Source organism: Mesoplodon densirostris, chromosome 9 (assembly GCF_025265405.1).
Source record: "Mesoplodon densirostris isolate mMesDen1 chromosome 9, mMesDen1 primary haplotype, whole genome shotgun sequence".
NCBI lineage: Eukaryota > Metazoa > Chordata > Mammalia > Artiodactyla > Ziphiidae > Mesoplodon > Mesoplodon densirostris.
The window spans coordinates 76811174-76834842 of NC_082669.1; the positions used below are offsets into that span (position 1 = coordinate 76811174).

At 37.6% G+C, this 23669-nt stretch overlaps 1 protein-coding gene across 3 annotated transcripts in view; it reads left to right on the forward strand.

Annotated features, from left to right (window-relative positions):
* Nucleotides 1-23669, forward strand: part of ZNF277 (zinc finger protein 277) — a 117306-nt gene that overhangs the window by 25346 nt on the left and 68291 nt on the right. The window contains exon 2 of one of the 3 annotated variants that reach the window (XM_060108679.1): nt 16043-16237. The exons of the other annotated variants lie outside the window; for them this stretch is intronic. Coding sequence (XP_059964662.1) covers nt 16043-16237 — 195 coding nt within the window. The remainder of the gene's footprint in view (nt 1-16042; nt 16238-23669) is intronic. 3 annotated transcript variants of the gene reach the window in all.

Sequence of the window (23669 nt, forward strand, 5' to 3'; positions counted from 1 at the left end):
CTTATTTATACTATGAAACATTAGCTAAATGGCAGTTTGTGTTAAGATAAAATATGGCAGTGGAGAGTGTAATTGATTTGAGCTACTGAAAATGTCTCCTGATCCTTATTTATCCATTATTAACAAGCATTAGAAAGGCCAAGTAATTGCCAGTAAGTCTATGGTAATAGGTAATGGCTCAGACTATAAAACTATGCGTTTTTTTCTGTTTCTTATGTTTAATGTATGGATGCTGACAAGTATTCGCCTTTTAGAAAGGAGTCCAGTTGACTCTTGGACAACACCATGGTTGGGGCTCTGACCCTCCACACGCTGGAAATTCAAGTATAACCATATTCACAGTTCCACATCCACAGATTCAGCCAACCTCAGATCGTGTAGTACTATAGTATTTACTATTGAAAAAACTCGGTGTGTAAGTGGACCTGCACAGGTCAAACCCATGTTGTTCCAGGGTCAACTGTATTTTAAATAGTGCCTCTTCTGCTTGTGGTAAGTAATTCGTCCTTTACGTGCAGAAACACACCAAAAGCAGGCAGTAAAAGCAAGAATCTTTTTGAGGCCATGATTTAGAGAACAAAAAATAGGAATCAGATGTAGTAGAAAATTACAAAGAGGACAAGTTTATTTTGTTATCTAAAGTTTTAAGTGGCAGGTAGGCCCCAAAACATGGATATCAAGGCTGAAATTTGAGCTGGAGAGAGGCACTCTGAAAGTTATTTTAAACTGCTGGTTATCACAAAGCTGAACCATCTGTATACCAGGATGTTGGAACAGAACCTAAGGAAGTTGTACTTGTTGGTGGTCAGGTCCGATCTGAAAGCCAGGCTGTCAGGCATTATAAAAAAAGAACCAGATGGGGTTCAGAAACCAAGATAAGTAAGATACCCCTGGTCAGGAATCCAGAGAGTCCAAGCAAACAATACAAGCAGAGTGATTCTTACCAGCACCTGACATTTGCTCCTACCTCTTGATCACCACTGCCCTATTTCAGATCCTCTCTGTATCTCACCAAGACTGTTCTTATTGCTTCCATATTGGGGTCAGATCCCTGAATGTTAGTAATATTCATAGTTCCCTGAATATACTGTCTCTGCCTTTCTGCCATATTACTCCTTGAAGTGCCTGGGGGCACCGTGCTCTCTCCAACTAGGTTTGCTCTTCTCATTTACTCATTATTTGCCCTTAAGGTCTTAGTTCAAATAATGAACTTCTTCACCTTTGACTGGCAGACTTAGATCCTCTCTATACCCTGGATTTCCCTTATACCTTGTACTTACCATTATTTATAACAAATGCCATGTATTGTAATTGTTTGTGTCTCTACCTGTGCTTTGGTAGCTGGATCCATATCTTCATCTCTAATCCTTTCTCTTCTCTTGGTGCCTAGCACACTGTAGATTTTCAATAAATATTTTTTAAATGAATTTTTAAGAGATTTTATGTATTATAGGCATGGCAAACAAATTATGGATTTTCTGAAATCTGATTTGAAATTTTTTTTTCCTTTTCTCTCAGCTACTGTAACTTCAGCTGTTTCACTGCCCCAAAATTTATCTCCTAAGTGACCTATACGCAGATATAACAAAAATCCTTTAAAGTTACTATATACCAGGGATCTGGAAAGATGGAAAAGTATATCTCTGCCCTTGGGGAAGGGTATGTTATAGCCATTTAAGAAAATCTCCAGGGAAGTCCATTAGTAAAATCTGAAGGTGGGATGTTGGAATAGGGTGTTTCTGTGCTTGTTTGAGGTATTTAATTAATATAATTCTTGGACCGAATTATTCAAACCTTATAGAAAACCTCTTCTGTTCTTTCCTCTCTTTGCATTTCCATGCCTCTCCAAAATTCAGAGTACTAGGGGAATGTGGTTGGAATTGAGAGATAAAAAGAAATTCTAGATTCTTTCCATGGGTAATGGTTTATAATGCCCTTTAATTTATCTGGCAGCATCTCAGAAAACAATATGATGTTTTGTTTAAGTAGCTTACCAGGTTTCTGAAGATTATTACGTTGAGTAGCTTTTCAAAGGGCTATACATAACTGACTGCAAACATCATGTCTTGATGACTATCAGCAGAATAAACACACATATTTTTACATACTGATTCCACTCAAAAATTCCTAAATAGCTTTACTTGTTTTGGTTTTTGTTGCCATAGTTATTCTTCTCCCTCTTTGATGATCATTCATTTATTAATCAAACAAACATTCACTTAGGATCTACTGTATGCTGCACACTGGGCTGGGGGGCTAGAACCAGAAGAATGTATAAAGCGGACAAACTTCCTGCCTTCTTCAAATTTTAAAACTAGTGGGAGAGGGACTTCCCTGGTGGTGCAGTGGTTAAGAATCCGCCTGCCAATGCAGGAGACACAGGTTCGAGCCCTGGTCCGGGAAGATCCCATATGCTGCGGAGCAACTAAGCCCGTGTGCCACAACTACTGAGCCTGCGCTCTAGAGCCTGCGAGCCACAACTACTGAGCCCGCGTGCTGCAACTACTGAAGCCCGCGGGCCTAGAGCCCATCCTCTGCAACAAGAGAAGCCACTGCCATGAGAAGCCCACACACCACAACGAAGAGTAGCCCCCGCTCGCCGCAACTAGAGAAAGCCCACACGCAGCAACAAAGACCCAACGCAGCCAAAAATTAAATAAATTAATTAATAAATAAATTTATTTTTAAAAAAAACTAGTGGGAGAAATAGGCTTTAGCAGAATTTCATCTTCTCTCCGTATCATAATTTGTGGCTTCAGATCTTTGGTGGAAAGAACTGGGTATAAAATGAATATATATAGCAGAACCCAGGCCACAAACTCAGTGAAATTCAAGGAACTGCCAGGTAACAGAAGTGCTGGAAGTGGGGTGGAAGACGACCACTTTGAATTACTGCTACTTTCAGCTTGATTTTGGAATAATAGGGGGTGGTGAGGATCATGGCAAATGGGAACATACCTACCCTGCCTGAGGAAGCAGCCATTTAGATCTGGATTATTGACATGTGGAAATGGACTCCCAGTGTTATCAGAGTCTGGAAATTTTTTTAATGTGTACTCTTCCAGTTTTAATGATGGTAGCTAATTGAAATTAAAATACTGTACATATCAAATAAAATATATCAGAGGGGTAGATTTGGCATGAGGGTTGCCAGCATATAGACTCAGAGTCCGAGCTCCCTGTGAGTAAACTGCATGAGTCTTAGCATCTAATTTCAATACACAGAAGCCTTGTTTTCTTCCTTCCTTGTTAGAATTACCAGATTAAGCAAATGAAAATAAAGATTGAGGACCAATTATATTTGCATTTCAGATAAGTAGCTAATAACCTTTTTAGTATATACCCCAAATATTGCACAGGATATGCTTATACTATGCAATACCATACAGTATTTGGGACATACTTATACTAAAACAGTATTGGTTGTATATCTGAAATTCGAATTTAACTGGGCATCCTATATTTTATCTGGCAGTCCTGTTTCTAGTACTGTCTACTGTTTTGAATTTAAGTTTGCCAAATAAGTGGCCTATGGGTGAAATATTTAATTATTTTCCCAATTTATTAATAATTAATGTAAATAATTAAAATTTTAATTTTTATTAAGTGATGGCTGTATGCCAAGCTGGGCATACCTTCAAATAGGAATAGGGGTTTTTTTTGTTTGTTTTTTTTGTTTTTTAAATCTGGCTATCTATGGGGAAGCCTTCTTATTTAGCCTTTATATATAAACTTCTAAAAATGTTTTTACAGTGTATTATTATTTTGGCACAAAAATAATAATTCTTTCTGTAGTCCAAATGAACATTTTTATCTATGTATTTATCCCCATGCTACCAACTTGCCTTTATGAACTTTAAAAAAAAAAACAACATATCTTTGTAAATGTCCTTTCCATGTTAGCACATTGATTTTTATTTTAATCTTTGAAAAGCTAAGTTCTGAGCACTTTGCTTCAACTAGTATTCTCCCTGATGCCCACGTCACTGTGCAATTTCTTTTGTACTTTTTGAGATTCTCCTATTCTTCCCTTCGTGATACTAACCATCTGTATTAATGAGATAATAAACCAGGCTTGTTGCTAATGAATCGATTCATTCAACTCTAGATTTAATTAGAAAGACATTTAACATGCCAGCAGATGTTCTGGTTTTGTTTAATTGTCCCCAAATATAATAAAATACAATGAATTTTTATATTTTTGCATAAATTAAACTAAATCAAGATTTGTTACTCTATCATGTATTATAAAAGGCTAACTGATGGAGTTTTGTTACCATTGTATTCCAAGTATCAGAAGGAAAATCAGTTTCCTTGTAAAAACACTCACCTGACTCTTAACTGGCACAAGAGTAGGGTCTAGGAGTAAAGAGTAACCTGACCCTCAAATCTATATAAAGGAAACTAAGCCATAGATGCATCCCAAAGTGTTGGGTTTTTTTTTTTTTCTGTCAGTACTTTGATAGGGGATGCATCTTCTAAATTAATTAACCAATAAGAAAGTTACTTTAAGAACTGTAATTCCAGAGACACTATCTAGTGAGTTTTTTTAATTGTTTGCTTTTCATGGTTTTGCTTGCAGTATTCAAAGGGACTTTTACTTTAAAACAGAGAAAAAGAACAAGGCAAAGTTTTAGGAGAGATTTTAATGTTCAGGGCTTTTATTAGAGAAATTGGCAGGGAAGCTTTTAAATGTGTTAGTGCATGCGCAAAGGTAACAGCTCAGACAAACTGAGCAGTCCTCACTTTGGACCTTCAGCCTCTAGCATGCCCTTCCTAGAAAAGAAATGAAAGGATTCTATGCAGTGTCCCAGATACCAAGTCAGTAGATGACATGAATTAAGCAATACTCAGATACAAAGCAAATTACAGATACATTAGGAAAAAACTCTTAAAAAAATTACCAAATGGGTAAATTCATCCATCCTGGGCACACTTCCTTGAGGTAGGGGTATAAAGACTTGCAGAGTAGCTAAAGAGGAGGAAGAAGACAATAGTAATTCCTTTCACCCTTCCAGCTCAGCTTTTTTGTTTTTTTCTTTGGTAGTTCCTTTTGTTTAAAAATATGTATTTTTTTAAAAATAGGGATCATAGTATAAATATGGATTTATACAATTTTTTCCTGAGTATTTCCCCATGCCACTAAATCTCTCAAAACACATTTTTAATGACTTGTTTAATGTCTATAATTCATTTAATCATTCTCTTATTGTTGGATATTAGGTCATTTAATTTTTTTCTATCATTAAATTAACATCAATAGGTATTCCTTAGTAAACCCCCCAATCTTGCTTTTATAGGGTAGTTATTTCTGGGAAGTGATCAGCCTTAGTTAGGTACCAGTTAAATTTTGATTTTCACATTACATTTCGGAGTGTAAGGAATGCAACAGTTTTCTAAAACTAGGGCAAGAAGAGAATGAAATCAAGCAGGTAGGCCAGGCAGAAAGCAAAGGTGATGGAACAGAAAGTTGTACCTACTCTGGATTATGTACCATCCCAACTTCTGCAATGAAGTTACAGCGTAGAGTGATTGCTTTTCTTTCATCTGATGTTCACTTCTTACAGCTTTGCAATATTTTTCTTTTAGTTTTAACACTTCTTTCAAGGATTTGGTAGGATTGTTAATATCATTCATATACAACCACAGAAATGTGTGTGAGACAGAGATTAGACCTTGTATTGATAGGCTACCATAATCCCTAATATTTAATTGTCTCTTAAGTAGAACTTGTCTCAGTGGTTCTCCTACTTACAAGTTTGCTCAGGCAGCTTGGAGAAGATTCCAACCACCATAAAAACTTGAGACATTAAGTAGCTTCATGAATTTCGAGTGTCTTTCTGGTCGCTACACTAGCGTCTTTGAATTCCCTTCTGGGCTTCCCCTGTATTCAATACTGTAGGCTGTCTGGTGTTGTTAGCTTCAACCAGGTGCTTGGGTGATTGGAATGAAGGTTCAGCTTTGACATTTATTTGCCTTCAAAACTAGTAATAATGTACCTGGAGACCAACTGTGTCTCATTTCACAATCTGTAAGGTCAGTTTTATTTTACCTAACAGCCAACAATTAGGTTTTCTGCCTATTAAAAAAAACCTGAGGATGCAAAATATATTTGCTAAATCCCATAGAGAGCTAATGAATGACATTTTTATATGCCTAGCTATGTCTACTTTCTGGCTGTGTTTTTGATTTTTCAGATTGAGAAAGGTGATTGTAGTTAACTCTTGAACAACAGCGGTCTGAGCAGTGAGAGTCTACTTTTACCCGGATTTTTTTTTCTGTAAATACTGCAGTACTACATGATGTGCAGTTGCTGAGGTTGCTGTGGAACCACAGGTAAGGAGGGCCTGCTGTAAAGTTCTAGGCTGATTTTCAGCTGCGAGGAGGCCGCCCCAATCCCCGCCTTGTTCAAGGGTCAACTCTGCTTCATTTGGGTCCTTATTTCTTGCTTTTTCTGGCAGAAAAGAATAACTTGTATCGAAGGTGGAAACAAAATCTCATTTCTTATAGAGATTTTTAACCTCTCCCCTAATGTATTTTTGTGCTTCTTGTCTGGATTTTACCACATGTAACATTTTGCCCCAAATCCTTATATTCTTTAACCTTCATGGTCCCTTTAGAATTGTGTTTTTAGGAGTTTCTTCATAATCTGCTCTCCATCAAAAGACACCAGTGCTCATTTGTTTAATCCTCTTGAACATCAAAGCCTCTAGTCAAAGCTTTTGTGTCATTCTGCTTGCTTTTATTTGAATATTCTGTAATAGAAGACTTTTTTAAAGCAAGGTGACCTGAACCACCCTTTGTTCCAAATAAAATTGCTTCATTTTTAAGTAACGTCCTTTGACTTATACCAAGACAATAAACATTTTAAAAATCTACTTAGTTTTTTAAGTGCCGTGCTAAAAGTTTAAAGTCTTATCCTCTACTAAACATTTATTCTTCTGTTCAGTGTCTTGTAGCATATGAGTACCAAGGGTGTATTCATTTTCTGTAGAATTTGGTGTTCCCTAACTCATTACTTTATATTTCTCTACAGTGAGTTCTGTACACTGCTCTCAGCCTGCCTGCATAGCTCTCCTCCTTCCTACAATCTGCCCTTCTAGTTTTGTGGCCTCAGTAGATTTCATCTCCCTTCATATTCTGTCTTCCAAATTACTGAGACATTTTTAAAAGCAGTTAAATTTAAAAAGATTATTATTGAGCCATGTGTATAGACTGCTTGCCCAAATTTATGGATCTTAAAATTGTCAAGCTGCTGGCCAGGAATTTTCAGCCTTATATTAAAGCTCAGAAAGAAAGCCAAGGGGAGAACAATGCAGGGAGTATTGTCTTACAAAGAGAACTTTGGACTTAAAGTTCCCATTGTAAATAATATTTTTAGTTTCATTTTTTTAAGAGTTTTTTTTTTTTGGTCTATACTTTTTATTTACGAAAAAATTAACTGCATGTGATTTATTTTCTCAATTAATATGTTAAAAGCCTAATAAGTGAATTATATTAATAAAGGTAATTTAATGACATAAAACATTTGTTCCATGGGATTATCTCTCAGAATGTTTTATAAACGATATAGAGGATTATATATTTTTAAAATACATTTTGTCTTATTAATACAAAAGTATGCTGTTAATCATATTTAGATACTCTTCAAAGCTTAGTATTTAAGAGGCTATTTTGTTTTAGATTTGTTTCAGTTAAAAATATGGATACTTTTGGTTGTAAATGTTGATGAATAATACTGCCTAACTTCATGGGGACTCTGCCATTCACGGTATCCATTAAATAGTAATAAAATTAGAAAGGAGCAATAATAAGTTACTATAAACCGCATTTTAATAACAACATTTCTATGGTCATGAAAGGGTGGGGTCATCAAGGTCTCTCCATCATAATCCAGATATTAGGATATTTGCTCAGGGAGAGTATAATAACTCCAAGGTTAGGCTCTGGAATCAGACTGCCTGCATTCCAATCCTCTGTGGAACCCTTTGGTCAAGGAGGTCATTGCTCAATCTCTGAATCAAAAAGCTGGATTTACTGTTGCTGGACAGTGGAGACCTGTACTTAAAAGGCATAGTCTTTCTGACAAAGCAGACTGCTGATCTTGTTTTGGGTTTTGGGAATCATAGAGATCAAAGACCGTTGGTCTCTCAGAAGCAGTATTGTGTGGGGATTGGTAGACCTTTAGCTATAGCAGTATAGTCGCTGAATGAAGCCATTACCAATTAACTGACTTTCACAAGTATGGTAATGGATTGAGTTGTCACTAACCCACTGGAATAAGTTTAAAACTGATTCTCTTACTACCTAACAATAACAAAACTGCCTTCCTCATAGGACTTTTTTTGATAATTAAGTCAGAGATTGTGTATAAACATCCTAGCATAATGCCTAACAAAAACAAGCCATCATCGGGGCTTCCCTGGTGGCGCAGTGGTTGAGAATCCACCTGCCAGTGCAGGGAACACGGGTTCGATCCCTGGTCCGGGAAGATCCCACATGCCACGGAGCAACTGAGCCCGTGCGCCACAACTACTGAGCCTGTGCTCTAGAGCCCGTGAGCCACAACTACTGAGCCCGCATGCTGCAACTACTGAAGCCTGCACGCCTAGAACCCGTGCTCTGCAGCAAGAGAAGCCACCGCAACGAGAAGCCCACTCACTGCCATGAAGAGTAGCCCCCGCTCGCCGCAACTAGAGAAAGCCCGCGCGCAGCAACGGAGACCCAACACAGCCAAAATAAATAAATAAAATAAATAAATAAATTTAAAAAAAGAAAAAAGCCATCATATTCATCAGTCTGGCCTTAAAGAGGGTAGACTGTAAAGCCTTTAGAGCATTCGATCATCATATTGGGTCGTATAGCACCTCACATTGGCCTCATTCCCCAGTGTTATATAATACATACTGTTTATTTTCACTTTTTTTTAATATTTATTTTTATTTATTTGGTTGTGCTGGGTCTTAGTTGCAGCAGGCGGGCTCCTTAGTTGTGGCATGCAAACTCTTGGTTGCGGCATGCATGTGGGATCTCATACCCTGACCAGGGATCGAACCCAGGCCCCCTGTATTGGGATCGTGGAGTCGTAACCACTGCACCACCAGGGAAGTCCCCATTTTCACTTTTATGTGTGCTTAATACACGGCTCTACAGTGTCAACATTTTATGCAGTGTTTATTTCACTTTTAAATAGATATCATTTGCTTTCTAGACCAGTGGGCTTTTTGTGGGTTTGGTTTGGTTTTTAAGCTTTTGTGAGAATCACAGATCTCTTTGAGAACCTGGTAAAAGCTGTGAACTCTTCCCCTGAGTGATGTTTGTGTGCATATACATATTTTTATATACAATTTCTTAGATTCTCAGATTCCATGAAAGCTCAGGCCCTGCTCTTCAAAACTACCTCTGTTCCAAAAGATAGTTTTCTGTGAGCATCTTTACATCTAGAAGCATAGGTTTCAGTTGTAGGACACTGGGTAATACCAATAAAAATAGCCCTTTATGATAGAAAACATAAAATGTATCTTGGAGATTGAGGGTGAAGGTTGAAATGGATTAGACAAAAAGGTGCCAGTTCCTAGAGGCCACAGTGGCCCTTTCTAGGCAACAGTGCAGGCTGGGCAGTAGCTTTTGAACATTAGTATACAGAAGCACACCTGGGATCCTGCTCCGGGCCCAACGCCCCAAATTTGATTAATTAGATCTGGCACTGGATGATTCTGGTCCTAACTACTCTTAAAGGAAAACTGAAGTTATCAAATCCAAACATTGTTATGATATAGCAAGTTCTCCCCACTTTCCTCTCCAGTCCAGTTTTTTTTTTTAACGTCTGTCTCTCTTGCACCATAAGGAATCCTCTGAAACAACATAAGTGTTTCACTAGAAGATTTTAATATTAATTCTTAAATTGCATCACCTGTTAAAACAGGTTGCTTGTTAAAACTCAAATTTCTGGGCCCCACCCCCAGAGTTTCCGATTTAGTAGGTCCTGGTCTGGGGCCCAGTGATTTGCATTTCTAACAAGTTTTCAGGTGATGCTGATGCTGCTGGTCCAGGGGCCACACTTCGAGGACTACTGCTCAAGGCATTGATGTATCATTGGTCCTCTAGGCCCACTTACCACTGGTCACAAACACGAGATTGTTTATACCAGCTACTCAAACTCAATAATTTAACTTGTGTTAAGTAATTATTTGTAATAACTCTAGGTCAGTTGATAGGGATAATTGCTCTTGGTTAGTGCCTAACAGTCAATAAAAGTGTTGCAGAAATGTCTTCACGCTTGAGAGAATGGGACAAAGGCAGAAAGAAACTTTTAAGTAAATTATTTAGTAAGATTAAAAAAAAAAGGGGGGGAACCACAGCAACCCTGACTTTAAAATGCAGAGTGCTTTCTCTGGACCCTAGCCTGACTCTAGTTGAGAGAAACTTTTGAGCAGAGGCTGCATCCGTAACCAGGAATAGGTCACACTTAAAATAGGGCCCTACCTAGGTTATGCTTCCCTAGAAAGGAAATGAGGAGCTCCTATAGCTAGAGAGATTGTTGACCATCTTTTCTGACTCTCTTCGTATCAGAATAAAAGAAAGAAATCAAGTTCATGTTCAAAGTCAACAATTATGGTATCTGGTTACCCCTACTAATCTCACCTACTAATTGCTAATGACCAGACTTTTTTTTTTTTAAGAATCAATTTTATTTATTTATTCATTCATTCATTCATTCATTTATGGCTGCACACAGGCTTTCTCTAGTTGTGGTGAGTGGGGGCTACTCTTCATTGTGATGTGCGAGCTTCTCATTGCCGTGGCCTCTCCTATTGCAGAACGTGGGCTCCAGGAGCACAGGCTTCAGCAGTTGTGGCACACAGGTTCAGTAGTTGTGGCTTATGGGCTTAGTTGCTCCGCAGCATTGTGGGATCCTTCCGGACCAGGGATCGAACCCTTGTCCCCTGCATTGGCAGGCAGATTCTTAACCACTGCGCCACCAGGGAAGTCCCGTGACCAGACTTTCTTTAACTACTTCCATAACTAAAGATATAAATGATCCACATTAAAATATTGGTACCCTTTGACCTAGAAATTCTACTTCTAATTAATCCTAAGAAAATTATTATTTTAAAAAGAGCAGAGATTTAGCTAAAGGTATATTCACTGCAATTTTGTTTATAATAGCAAGAAATGTGTACAATTGGTTAAATAAATTGTTATATTCCATTGTTAGAATACTCTGGTTATTTTAAGTAGTTTTATAGAAGGATATTTGGTGGTGTGGAAAGCTCCTTATGGCATATTAAGTGGAGGGAAAAAAACATGTATCAGGAAAGTATTTTGGGGATTTTTAATTAAAAGTGTGGAGATACATATGAAGAAAAATCATCATAATGTTAATTGTGCTTATTTCTGAATCGTGGGATCATGGGTGCGTTTCCCCTGTGTTTTGCTTAAAAGTCCTACAATGTACTCATTTTTGTTGTCTGAAAATTTTGCTTTAGAAATCTGTACGATTTAAACTATTTTAGTGAGAATTTTAATCAATTATTACACCAGTCAACCAAGAAGTACAGAAAATAACTGAGAGTACTTTCTTACATTTTGAATACGAAGAAAAAGTGAAAGTCTCAGAACAGTACTGGATGCTTCTCCGTATTAAAGAAAGGTCAGTGCTGGGGGAGGGAAGGGTGCAGAAGGAAGCTGCTGGAGACTGCCCTGTTAGCCTTTAAGTGGTAAAGGCAGACAGAACCAAGTGTAGTATTGCCATCGAGCTACAGAGAGAACTCTGCCTATTACCAACATTTCTACACTTACTAGTTTAATTCTTTTTTTTTTTTTTTTTTTTTTTGCGGTATGCGGGCCTTTCACTGTTGTGGCCTCTTCCGTCGCAGAGCACAGGCTCCGGACGCACAGGCTCAGCGGCCATGGCTCACGGGCTCAGCCGCTCCACGGCATGTGGGATCTTCCCGGACCGGGGCACGAACCCTCATCCCCTTCATGGCAGGCGGACTCTCAACCACTGCGCCACCAGGGAAGCCCTAGTTTAATTCTTAAGATGACTGTACAGTTACTGTCTGGCCAGTGGATCACTAACAATGGTCCAGGGTTATCACAGGCTATAAAATCACAGACCAAGAAATGAAGACTTTTTTTGGACATTGGGTAAGAGTTGCAATAACTTCAGCAATTTCCAGTGAGATATTTGAAGACCTCACCTCATCATAACAAACTTTTGAAAATAATTATAAAATTTAGGTTTGTTGAATACTGAAAACCTCACTGAAAGCTCTAAAGTTTTACTGTACTCCTAAAACAATTGCTTACCAGAAACTAGCAGTGCCAATAATTTGTAAAATATCCCTTGGCTATTTGTAGTTGGAGGTCTTCTCTTATGGAGCTCTTGGTGTCACACGTATATGTTAGATTTAAAGAGCTCATCCTTGAAGTCTCTTAATCCTTAATGCAACAAAAAAAAAGTATATTTTGATGAATATAGGACTCATCTCTTTAATATTAATAAACTTTCTACTCTTTATTCTTTTTTAAGTAAGAGTTTGTTCAACCCAGTGGCTTTCATCTGGGTGAGTGGTTTATGAGGCTTCCCAAATTATTATAACAATATCCCTTTCCCCCACTGTAAATTACATGTTTGGAGCACAGCAGAAATGACAGCTGGCAGTGAGATTCAGAGTGAAGCACCTTTATGCTCTGTAATAGATTCCTTTGACCACTGCTATATCCTCTTATATTTAAGTATATGGGGTGTGTTGAATAGAATTACTGTCCCATTAGTTTATTTTATACAGCCCAAATAACTTATTTTGTGTTTTATATTTTATTTAGTAGCTATCATGCATGATCAATAACCAACGTTCAGTGGAGTGCTAAGATTTGGGAAACCTAATGTCTTTTGATGCTGATCTTATCTTTATTGATTTTATCAGTCAAATATTTCCCTATTGTGTTTTAGTCCCCTTCGTTTTTTTTTCCCTTTCCTGTTTTCCCCATTCTTTTTTGTTATTGCACTTCTAATTGCTAGGGAATATCTGCTGACTGGAAGAGGACTAGGAGGTTTGAGTCATCAGACCTAGGAAGCATAGAGGAAGACAGGGTGTTCTCTACTGTTGACATCTCCTAATTCCACAAAGGGGATCTGAGCCCACTGCACTTTCAAAATAACAGTGGTGGCAGCTTGCCCTATCAGAGACCTTCCCCAAGATTTCTCTGGATGCTCCCTCAGATGATTGAAATTCTCAAGCAGCTGGAACTCACCCTCTCCTTTCATGGGGAAGGCTATAGTTTTGTTAACTCTAGCCCAGTGTAAGACCCATCCAAATGATTCTGAATGGTTTTGAGTGTCATTTCTGGAAAGTCAAAAGTACCTTATGACAATTTGACTTGAAGGTGAATTTATCTATATGTTCCTTAAGGATTTACAGTGTGTTGCTTTTCTGTCTTTTCTGTTCTTTTTGTACAGAACTTTATCCCACATAGGATCATTTGGTGAACACTCGAAATTTGGAATGAATTTATAACACAAGAAGTACAAAGAATAATTTATAGGTCATTGCTTCTGAACTTTTTTTTTTTTTTTGGCACGTCCAAAATTAAAATCCAAAGTGGATTTTGTGGAATTATGTATCTTCAGATCAAAGTAAAACATACCGAAACTATGGATGGTTTGCTGCTGTTTTGTCAGTACATATACTCTTTCCTTGGCTTGCTTATTTTGAATTGCTGTCAATTTTTTGAAGATATTTTGTGTATCTATTTTAGGTGGTTTATATAAACATCTGGTGAGGTTTCACTGATTGCCACTTAATAACTTCAAATACACAGTCATTTAAGCATTTTGTTTTCATCTAGATTTCTTGAGAGGTTTCTTCACAGTTCAAGACTCTGCACCTCTTTGATATCAGTGTTTTTTTTATTCCATGAGTCAATACCCTGAATCTTACAGACTGGCACTCTTGAGTGATACTTATTATCTTCCTCTATTTAGTATTTTTCTCTCTCAGAATGGCAATTTTATATCTGGATTTTGAGGGATAAATCCATTCCAGTAAAATTGGTTATAAAGCATGTTTTGATAAAACAAGTGCTATTTTCTCATTGTTTTGCAGAATAAAACTGGAACTGCATTAGGGAAGGAAGGACAAAGCCTCCTTGTTGACTTGGCTGTAACGTGATGCAGAAACTGTTAAGATGGCCAGTTATTTGGCATAATGAACATTGGCCTATACAAGAAGGCTTGTTGTAACACTTTACTAGGGAGGCAAGATGCGAAGTAGAAAATAACTTCTAGGTTATAGTTTTCTCATCCCTGAAGTGGAGTTTTGACCCTAGGTCCTCACTCGCTGTAAGCTGTGATATGCTATACCAGAAGCACTTTTTCAATATGTGGAGTACCGTGATTCCCTAGTCCCACGTTCTTTTATTAAGGGTTTTTAAGTCTAAAAGCTGATCTGTGTTATCAGTAGATGCCCTCGTCTGTCCCGGTGTATTCAGCCCTAAAAATACTTTGTTATATACAAATAACAGAGGTGCTTCTACTCTAGTAACCTTATGCATTCCTGAAAAACTGCCTTCTACAGAAGTACACGACACAAATAACAGGTCTTGCGCGTGGCAGGGGGTGGGGGATTGGGTTAGGGATAGATCACTCCAAACCAATAGAACTTTGTAAACCATAGCAATCCTAATAAAAAGAGCAGCATGGTTAAGTCTCCACTGGATTTACAGTCCAGTTAATTCTTTGCATCACTGAACTCTGGAATTCATGCTGCCTCCTTCAAACTGTAGTTCCTTGGAGACATTTACTCCTAATGAAGACCAGTTTTATCAAAATTAAATACCCAACTCACTGTGTAGACTTCTGTCAATCAAGTGTTTTGTTTTGTTTCTAAGACTATTTTTTTAGGGCAGTTTTAGATTTACAACAAAATCGCAGAGGTACAGAGGTTTCCCACATACTCCTTACCCCCATACATGAATAGCCTTTCCCATTATCAACGTTATTCACCAGAATGGTACATTTTTTACCAAGGATGAATGTACATTGCCCTATCATAATCACCCAAAGTTCTTTGTTTACTTTAGGGTTCCCCCTTGGTGTTGTACATTCTAAGGGTTTGGACAAATGTATAATGGCATATATCCATTATTATAATATCCTACAGAGTATTTGCACTGCTCTAAAAATCCTCTGTGCTCTGCATAATCATCTGTTCCCACCCCCGTCCCAGCTACCACTGATCTTTTTATGGTCTCCATAGGTTTGCCTTTTCCAGAACGGCATATCGTTAGAATCATACAGTATGCAGCCTTTTTAGATTGGCTTCTTGCACTTAGTAATATGCATTTAAGATTGTTCCATGTGTTTTTATGTCTTGATAGCTCATTTCTTTTTAGTGCTGAATAATATTCCATTGTCTGGATGTACCAAAATTGATGTATCCATTTGCCTACTGCAGGACATATTGGTTGCTTCCAAGTTTTGACAATTATGATTAAAGCTGCTGTAAACACCTGTGTGCAGGTTTTTGTGTGGGCATCATTTTTCAGCTCCTTTGGGTAAATACCAAGGAGTACGATTGCTGGATTGTATGGTAAGAGTATGTTTAGTTTTGTAAGAAGCTGCCACACAGTCTTCCAAAGTGACTGTACCATTTTGTGTTCCCACCAGCAACGAATGAGAGTTCCTGTTGCTCCACATCCTCACCAGCATTTGGTGTGTTCAGTGTTCTGGATTTTGGCCATTCTAATAGCTGTACAGTGGGATCTTGTTTTAATTTGCATTTCCCTCATACCATATGATGTGGAGAATCTTTTCATATGCTTGTTTGCCTTCTGTATATCTTCTTGGATGAGATGTCTGTTAATATCTTCAGGCCCGTATAATATTGTAAATCAACTATACTTCAATTAAAAAATAATAAAGAGCTTCAGCCCATTTTTTAATCAGGTTGTTTGTTATCTTGTTGAGTTTTAAGAGGTTTTTGGTATATTGTGGATAACAGTCCTTTATCAGGTGTGTCTTTTTTTTTTTTTTGAGGTACGCGGGCCTCTCACTGCTGTGGCCTCTCCAGTCCGGAGCCTGTGCTCCGCGACGCGCAGGCCAAGTGGCCATGGCTCGTGGGCCCAGCCGCTCCGTGGCATATGGGATCCTCCCGGACCGGGTCACGAACCCGTGTCCCCTGCATCGGCAGGCAGACTCTCAACCACTGTGCCACCAGGGAAGCCCTATCAGGTGTGTCTTTTGCAAATCTTTTCTCCGTCTCTGGCTTGGCTTCTAATTTTCTTGATACTGTCTTTTTCAGAGTGGAAGTTTTTAATTTTAAGGAAGTTTTTCATTTTAATGAAGTTGACCTTATCAGTTATTTCTTTCAGGGATCCTGTCTTTGGTGTTGTATCTAAAAAGGCATCATTATGCTCAAGGTCGTCAAGGTTTTCTCCTGTGTTATTATTGACTTAAAAATGCACAACATAGGGCTTCCCTGGTGGCGCAGTGGTTGAGAGTCCCCCTGCCGATGCAGGGGACGCAGGTTCGTGCCCCGGTCCGGGAGGATCCCACATGCCGCGGGGCGGCTGGGCCTGTGGGCCGTGGCCACTGGGCCTGCGTGTCCGGAGCCTGTGCTCCGCAGCGGGAGGGGCTGCAGCAGTGGGAGGCCCACGTACCGGAAAAAAAAAAAAAAAAAAAGCACAACATAAAAGCTGTGAGTCTGGTTTATTCATTTTCTTACTAAGGACTGTAGCCCTGCAGACAGCCTCTCAGATAGCTCTGGGAAACTGTTCCAAAGAGGTAAGCAGGGAGGTCAGTATATTTGTGATTTTGGCAAAGGTGGTCTGTGCAACCAAGCACACCTCTTGGTAGAAGGTTGCTGGTAGTCACGAGGAGCAGATATCTTAGTTCATGGTTTTAGTGCTTTTCTAAATATGGGAAGATGAAAGAATCCAGGTTCATAAAAAAGTTTCTTCTGAAAATATCTCACTATCTGAAGGCCTGTTCTTCCAGTTTTCCCAGAGCACAGAGAACCTCATTTCTGATCTCCACCCTGAACTCCTTTCAGGACGTGTTGAAGATCAGCAACTGCGGTGGCTAATGACTCAATCCTTGTGGAGCTGGATGGCCAGTGGCATTTTTTAGTTGGCATTATTGTCTAAGAGTTTTACAGTTTTGTGTTTTACGATTAGGTCTGTGATCCATTTTGAGTTAATTTTTGTGAAGAGTGTAAGGTCTGTGCCTAGATTGATTTTTTTTTTTTGTGGGGAGGGGCCTGTGAATGTCCATTTGTTCCAACCATTTGTTGAAAAGACACTCTGTCAGTCAGGTGTTATTTAAACACGGGAAGAAATGCCATTGCACCTTGTTCATCTGTATCATCAGCTTCCTTGCGTAGCTTAACATAATGGAAAGAGTAGCAGTTCTTGAAGTCCCTACTTGCTGTAAGGAAGAACTTAACTAGATTTTCAGGAGTTTTGTTAAAGATTGTTGTATATTGCTTAGGCTTTCTTTAAATAATGAGAAAGCATGCCGTGATTGCTTCAAATCACTATTTTGCTGGAAAAAAATACACATGAACTAATACAACTTCTGTGTTATGCTGACGTTATTCTTCAGTTTATCAAATGTGTATGAGCAGATTCACAGTAAAGAAACATATTGTATCAATGACTTTAATTTGATTACCTTTCATAAATAAAGTGCAAAGATGTTGTTTTTCCCAAAACCAGAAACCATTTTTTAATCTTCTCCCATAAAATGTCTATCTTTTTTACTCTTACACTAAATTATGAAGTCATATAATTGATCATAACAGGTTTTCCTTAGAACAGTAGTTTGCGGATTCACATAAAACATGTACCAGTCACCACAGAATGATTACATTAGAATCACTGTGTGAAAAACATCATGTTTCCAAAGCTCCCTAGTTGATTTATATGTACTATCAGGTTTGAGAATCACTTCCTGAAAATAAAAATAACTAAAGATATTCATCAAGTATCATTTTTAGTAAAGTTGCATTTGGACATCCCGTGAAGCCAGTGCTAGTCAGATGAACTGCTGACAAAATTCTGTGTTTGCTGTTGCATGAGTAATTTGCAACATGTACTATCTTACGTTAACTAACTTCCACCCATTCTTTTAGGGATGCAAGATATATATCACTTTTTGGATTAATTTTTGTAATTATGAGGTAAACCATGGGAAATTAGTACTACATCTGAAATTCTAGGATTAAAATCTGTTGTATGTTTTATTGTCCAGCAACTTTTTTATTTCCTCTTCCAAGTGACTTTTGTGATGTAGTCACATTTAGAGAAGGTTATTTTACATCATGGAGATGGGATTTATACTAAACTCACTGAAGATACGGGAGAGGTTGTCGGTAGACAAGTAAATTGAGAATTATATTTTTTTAAATGTCCTGGAAAATGATTGGATCACAAGTGTTTTGCAGAAGCTTTAAAAGACTACTCACAACTGTCTTTATAAAAGCAGCAGCTCCAGATAACTTGAAGGAAAAGGATTTGTTAAATACCTCAAAGTAAGACCAAACAACTACCCACGCAGTCTGGCATGTAACTGGAACTAAGGAAGTGCATCCAGTGCTTCAGTATTTCACTTGCTGGATATAGGCTACCTCACCATTGTGCTTTGTTCTTTTCTCTCCTCTGGTGCTTCTTACATTCTAGGTCGTGTGAGATGTATCTGTGAACATGACCAGCCTCCCTGGTGGAAAAGATGTGGGTTCCTTGAGGGCAGGGTCGTTCTTATTCTTCTTTATTTGCTCTCCAGTATCTAGCACAGCCTTTTGCCTGAAAGCGGGCTGGAAAGAAAAATTACTTTCTAGGGAAATATTTTTATAAAACAGAGTGATACAATGAATATCAGCCAAGATTTCACCTAACTTTCAGAAAGTTTCTATTTCAATATCAGGGCTGAGAAGTAATCTGTTAGTATTTTCATCCTCAAATCCTTTAGAGCCTTGCTATTACAGAGCTGCTTTATTGCTGAGAAGGCTGTTATAAAGAGGTCTTTTACTATTTCAACAATTAAAATCCGTCAGATGGAGTCTCAGCTGACTTAACCAGTGCTGGATAATCTAATAAATACTGTCATAGCCAAGGTTCACTGTATTAATAATGGATAATCTTCTAAAGAAGTTAGAATAAATTAGTAATTGTTAACTTTAACATATCACCCAAAGAATTAGCAAATTTTCTTAGTTTTATAATTTGCCATGATATTTAGTGCTTAAGATAGCAAAATTGCTTGTCAGAAGAGCAGAGAACGTATTCAGTGACTTCTCCACATGAAAAATCCATTCAGCATAGATACTGATTTGAAACTACTGCTTGATTTTATTCTAAATTATTATGTTTGGGACATAAGCCAAAGAAAGAAATGTGTTGGTAGAGTTGTTAACAAGACAACACTTTTCATTCAGTGAAAGACAAAAACGAATTTTTTTCAAGGATCTAATTGTGATATCTGATATATACATACATATATATGTATATAAGTGTGAGGAATTAAACTGCTCTAAAACAAGAATTTAAATCAGTGATTATGTGGTACTTTTGAAAAGTTCCTATTTATTAATGTGCTTTTCTGTGCCTAAAAATAATTATTCTTAACAAAACTATTGTACTAACAGATTATTCATATTGATGAATTAAGACATCAAACATTAAAATTAAAGGATGACATAGCTATTTAATTTTTTAAATAGAGATATGTTAGTCCCACAACTCAAAATTTATGATTCTATCAAAAACACTAATTATACTTAATAGGGAAATATCAGATAGGTAATTTACAATTTTCTAGTTGCCAGCCCATTTCATTAAAATATTGACTAGAATACTAACTCCAAAGTAATTGCCTGTCAAATCAAATCAATTAAATTAGGTTAAACCCAGCCTCTGTGGATGCACTGTGAAATCTCCACTGAGCACTACTTATTTAGAAAGCATAAGGTAGGCCAAAAACCAATCAGGTGTTTATGAGTCAGAATTTACCCTTCCTTCCTTTCCATCTTTTCCCCCATAGATTTCAGTAAATAAGAGTATTCATCAGTTTGCTTTGTTTCTCCATTCCTGCCAAAAACTCTTATTTGTCAGTGTCTTTTGTTACATTGGTCTCCTGTCAGGATCACCAGGAGATGATCCTATGTCTCAAATAGGTTATCCTGGTTAATTAAATTTTCCATTAACTGAGGTGAAAATTTTATTACCTTTTTTGTTTATTTCCAGATTTATATTCCCAGATTCCTGATGTCTGCCTCCTGCCTACTACTGCCTTCTACTGGTAGATGGGAGATAATGTTGAGGACTTAGTTCCGATTTGTTCTGTTACTTAGAATGAAATATATATATACCCAGCCTTCAATTCTAGTTGGAGTCCCAGCATTCCTATCAAATAAAAACTTGTAGTAGTTTTACATTTAAGTACTCTGAAGTATCTTTGATAGTGTAGAGTAGGAGCAGTAGAAGATGTGAAATATCAGTGATGTGAGAGAATAAAGTAATAACACAGAGTATGGTTTTTTATCTTTCATCCCAACTCCTTTTGGATTCTAAATCTCTCATTGCCAGTAAAATTTAGAGTTAGAGAAAATATTTCTGAAGAAATTAATATACTTAACCATGTATGTTTTAAAGTACTTTTTTTTTAATGTGGTAACTCTATTTTTAATTTTTTAAGGAACCTCCATACTGTTCTCCATAGTGGCTGCACCAGGTTACCTTCCCACCAACAGTGTAGGAGGGTTCCTTTTTCTCCACACCCTCTCCAGCATTTATTATTTGTAGACTTTTTAATGATGGCCATTCTGACCAGAGTGAGGTTATATCTCATTGTAGTTTTGATTTGCATTTCTCTAGTAATTAGCGATGTTGAGCATTTTTTCATGTGCCTGTTGGCCATCTGTATGTCTTCTTGGAAAAATGTCTCTTTAGGTCTTCTTTTTTTTTTTTAAGAAGATGTTGGGGGTAGTAGGAGTTTATTAATTAATTTATTTATTTTTGCTGTGTTGGGTCTTCGTTTCTGTGTGAGGGCTTTCTCTAGTTGTGGCAAGCGGGGGCCACTCTTCATCGCGGTGTGCGGGCCTCTCACTATCGCAGCCTCTCTTGTTGCGGAGCACAGGGTCCAGACGTGCAGGCTCAGTAGTTGTGGCTCACGGGCCTAGTTGCTCCGCGGCAGGTGGGATCCTCCCAGATCAGGGCTCGAACCCATGTCCCCTGCATTGGCAGGCAGATTCTCAACCACTACGCCACCAGGGAAGCCGCTAGGTCTTCTTAAACTACCTTTTTAACAGTAGAAATCTTAATCTGATTTAAATTTACAAATAATCATTTATCATATTAATAAGGAAGGATTTATTTTTATCCATTTACTTTCTCTTCCTAGGATTGATTTCCCTCTGAAATGTCATGAACTTATATTTCAAACAGCTATTGCTTTCACATTATTGTTACTACTGCATTATTAAAGTAGACACTACTAATTCCTCTTTATGGAATGGATTAAGATAAGAAGGTATCATGTGTAAACCAGAAACAAGTAATCGATAGCCAAAAAAGCTGCCTGAGAAAGGAAACTTAATCACATTTCACTGTTAAGTAGTTTTGAAAGTAGGAACTGTAACATGGAAAGGGAGGCCCCAGCCAATATTTTAGATTCTGCAGTGCTTTCATATTACAGTAAGGAAAAGGAGCTTAATTAATATCATCTCAGTCATAATCTGAGCAGGAAATCAAGTCATTTCTGCATCCTCTAGTCTACTACATCATTTGTTCCTGAGTTCCATTTTTTTTTAGTAACTCCTAAACTAATTGAGAGTTTTCTAGACAAAAAGAGTGGATCTACAGGGGACTTCCCTGGTGGTCCAGTGGTTAAGAATCCACCTTCTAATGCAGGGGATGTGGGTTTGATCTCTGGTCGGGGAACTAAGATCCCACATGCTGCGGAGCAGCTAAGCCCACACGCCACAGCTAGAGAGCCTGCGTGCCACAACTAAGACCCGACACAGCCAAATAAAAAAAATAAATATTTTTTTTTAAAAAGAGTAGATCTACAAATAACCAACTTCCCAGCCCACCCTCAGGGAATTTGGTAGGATGGACAATGGTTTGGGAAAGCAATATCTGAGTATTTCTAGAAAGATTGGGCCTGTTAATAGCTTTAATATAACAGTAGGATGGTTGCCACACATTCTCAATCTTTTCCTGACTTCTCTTTGCTGTTGATTTTGCTTGCATACGAACTGAACAAACCTGCCTCACTAGAAATAATCAGGTGATAGCATATGCTATAGAACTTAACACTTAAAACACTTACAGTTTTTCTTTATAGAATGGGAATGTGAAAAGGAAAATCTTTGAAGAACAGGAGAGTTAATTGTTAATCCTAATTCTATGTGAAAAACATTTTGCCTTTTCTGAAATAAATCTTCACTGTAGACAGGATGCAGTAATCTGGTCCTATTAGAGACTCTCTGGAATATATATCCCCACAGGTAAAGAATCCCTCCTATTACATCTGTTCTCAGTAAATTCCTGTATTTATATAAAAGATACCGTATATTTTACTTTCAAAAACAGTAGTCCAGGGGTTAATGTTAATGGTGGAGGTTTCACGCACTGTGATAACCAATTTAAAAAATTACTTTTGCCGGGGGATTTGTTTGTAGTTTATGTATTATACCCTATATAAGTATTGCCTGTTCTGTCTTCAGGGTGTCTCCTTCTGCTCTGCCTGCAAAGTGAGGTCATCTAAATCCTGTTGCAGAATGGTGGTTAATTTAGTTATGTAATTGCTTGAAATCCCAAAATAAGGACACTATTCACATACACGTCGTAAATAAAAATGTTGGACTAAATGATAAAAAATACAGTGTAAGTGACAGGATGCATGGTTTTAAAACTTTTTGGAGTCCCCAGAACACTTTAAGAATTAAATCAAAAGACCTTCCAGAAAAATTCATACACACATGATTTTGAATACAATTTCACATTGAACTCTACAGATTGAGTCTGAATTGTGTAGGTGTTCATGGACCTAAGATTAAGGTCTTCTGCATTAGTTAGATCTGCTCTGTCAAATATGATAGCCAATAATCACATGTGGCTATTTAATTAAAATTAAACAAAATTGAAGTTCCTCAGTCTCACTGTCCACATTCTCAATGCTCAATAACCACATGTAGCTAATGGCCACCATGGACAATAGCCAATAGGACAAAGCAGATATAGAACATTTCCTTTCTCTCAGTAGGTTCTTTTGGACAGCACTGGGTTAGGTGTTTCTAAAATACTCTATTTAAGAATCTTATCATTATGTGTATTTATGTATAAGTATTTGTGTAGAGCTGCATGATTTGACAACCCAGAACATATATGTTGTAAGAAAAGTCAAGCTCTTTTTGACACAATACAGATCTGTCCCCAAAATAAAAATAGGACTCAAAGTAAGGCAGCTAGCTAACCTCAGCTGGACCTTCAGGACTTTCTACAACGATTTTTATCTAAATTGCATTTTCCATTAGTAGCAGTTCTAAATATTTTCCATTTTTTCCTTAAGTTCTTGTCTTCAGTGTAGTTGTAGACCTCACCTCCTATGTTCAGAAAATTGAGGCTATCAGTATAAATTCTTTCAACTTCCCTTATCTCTGTAT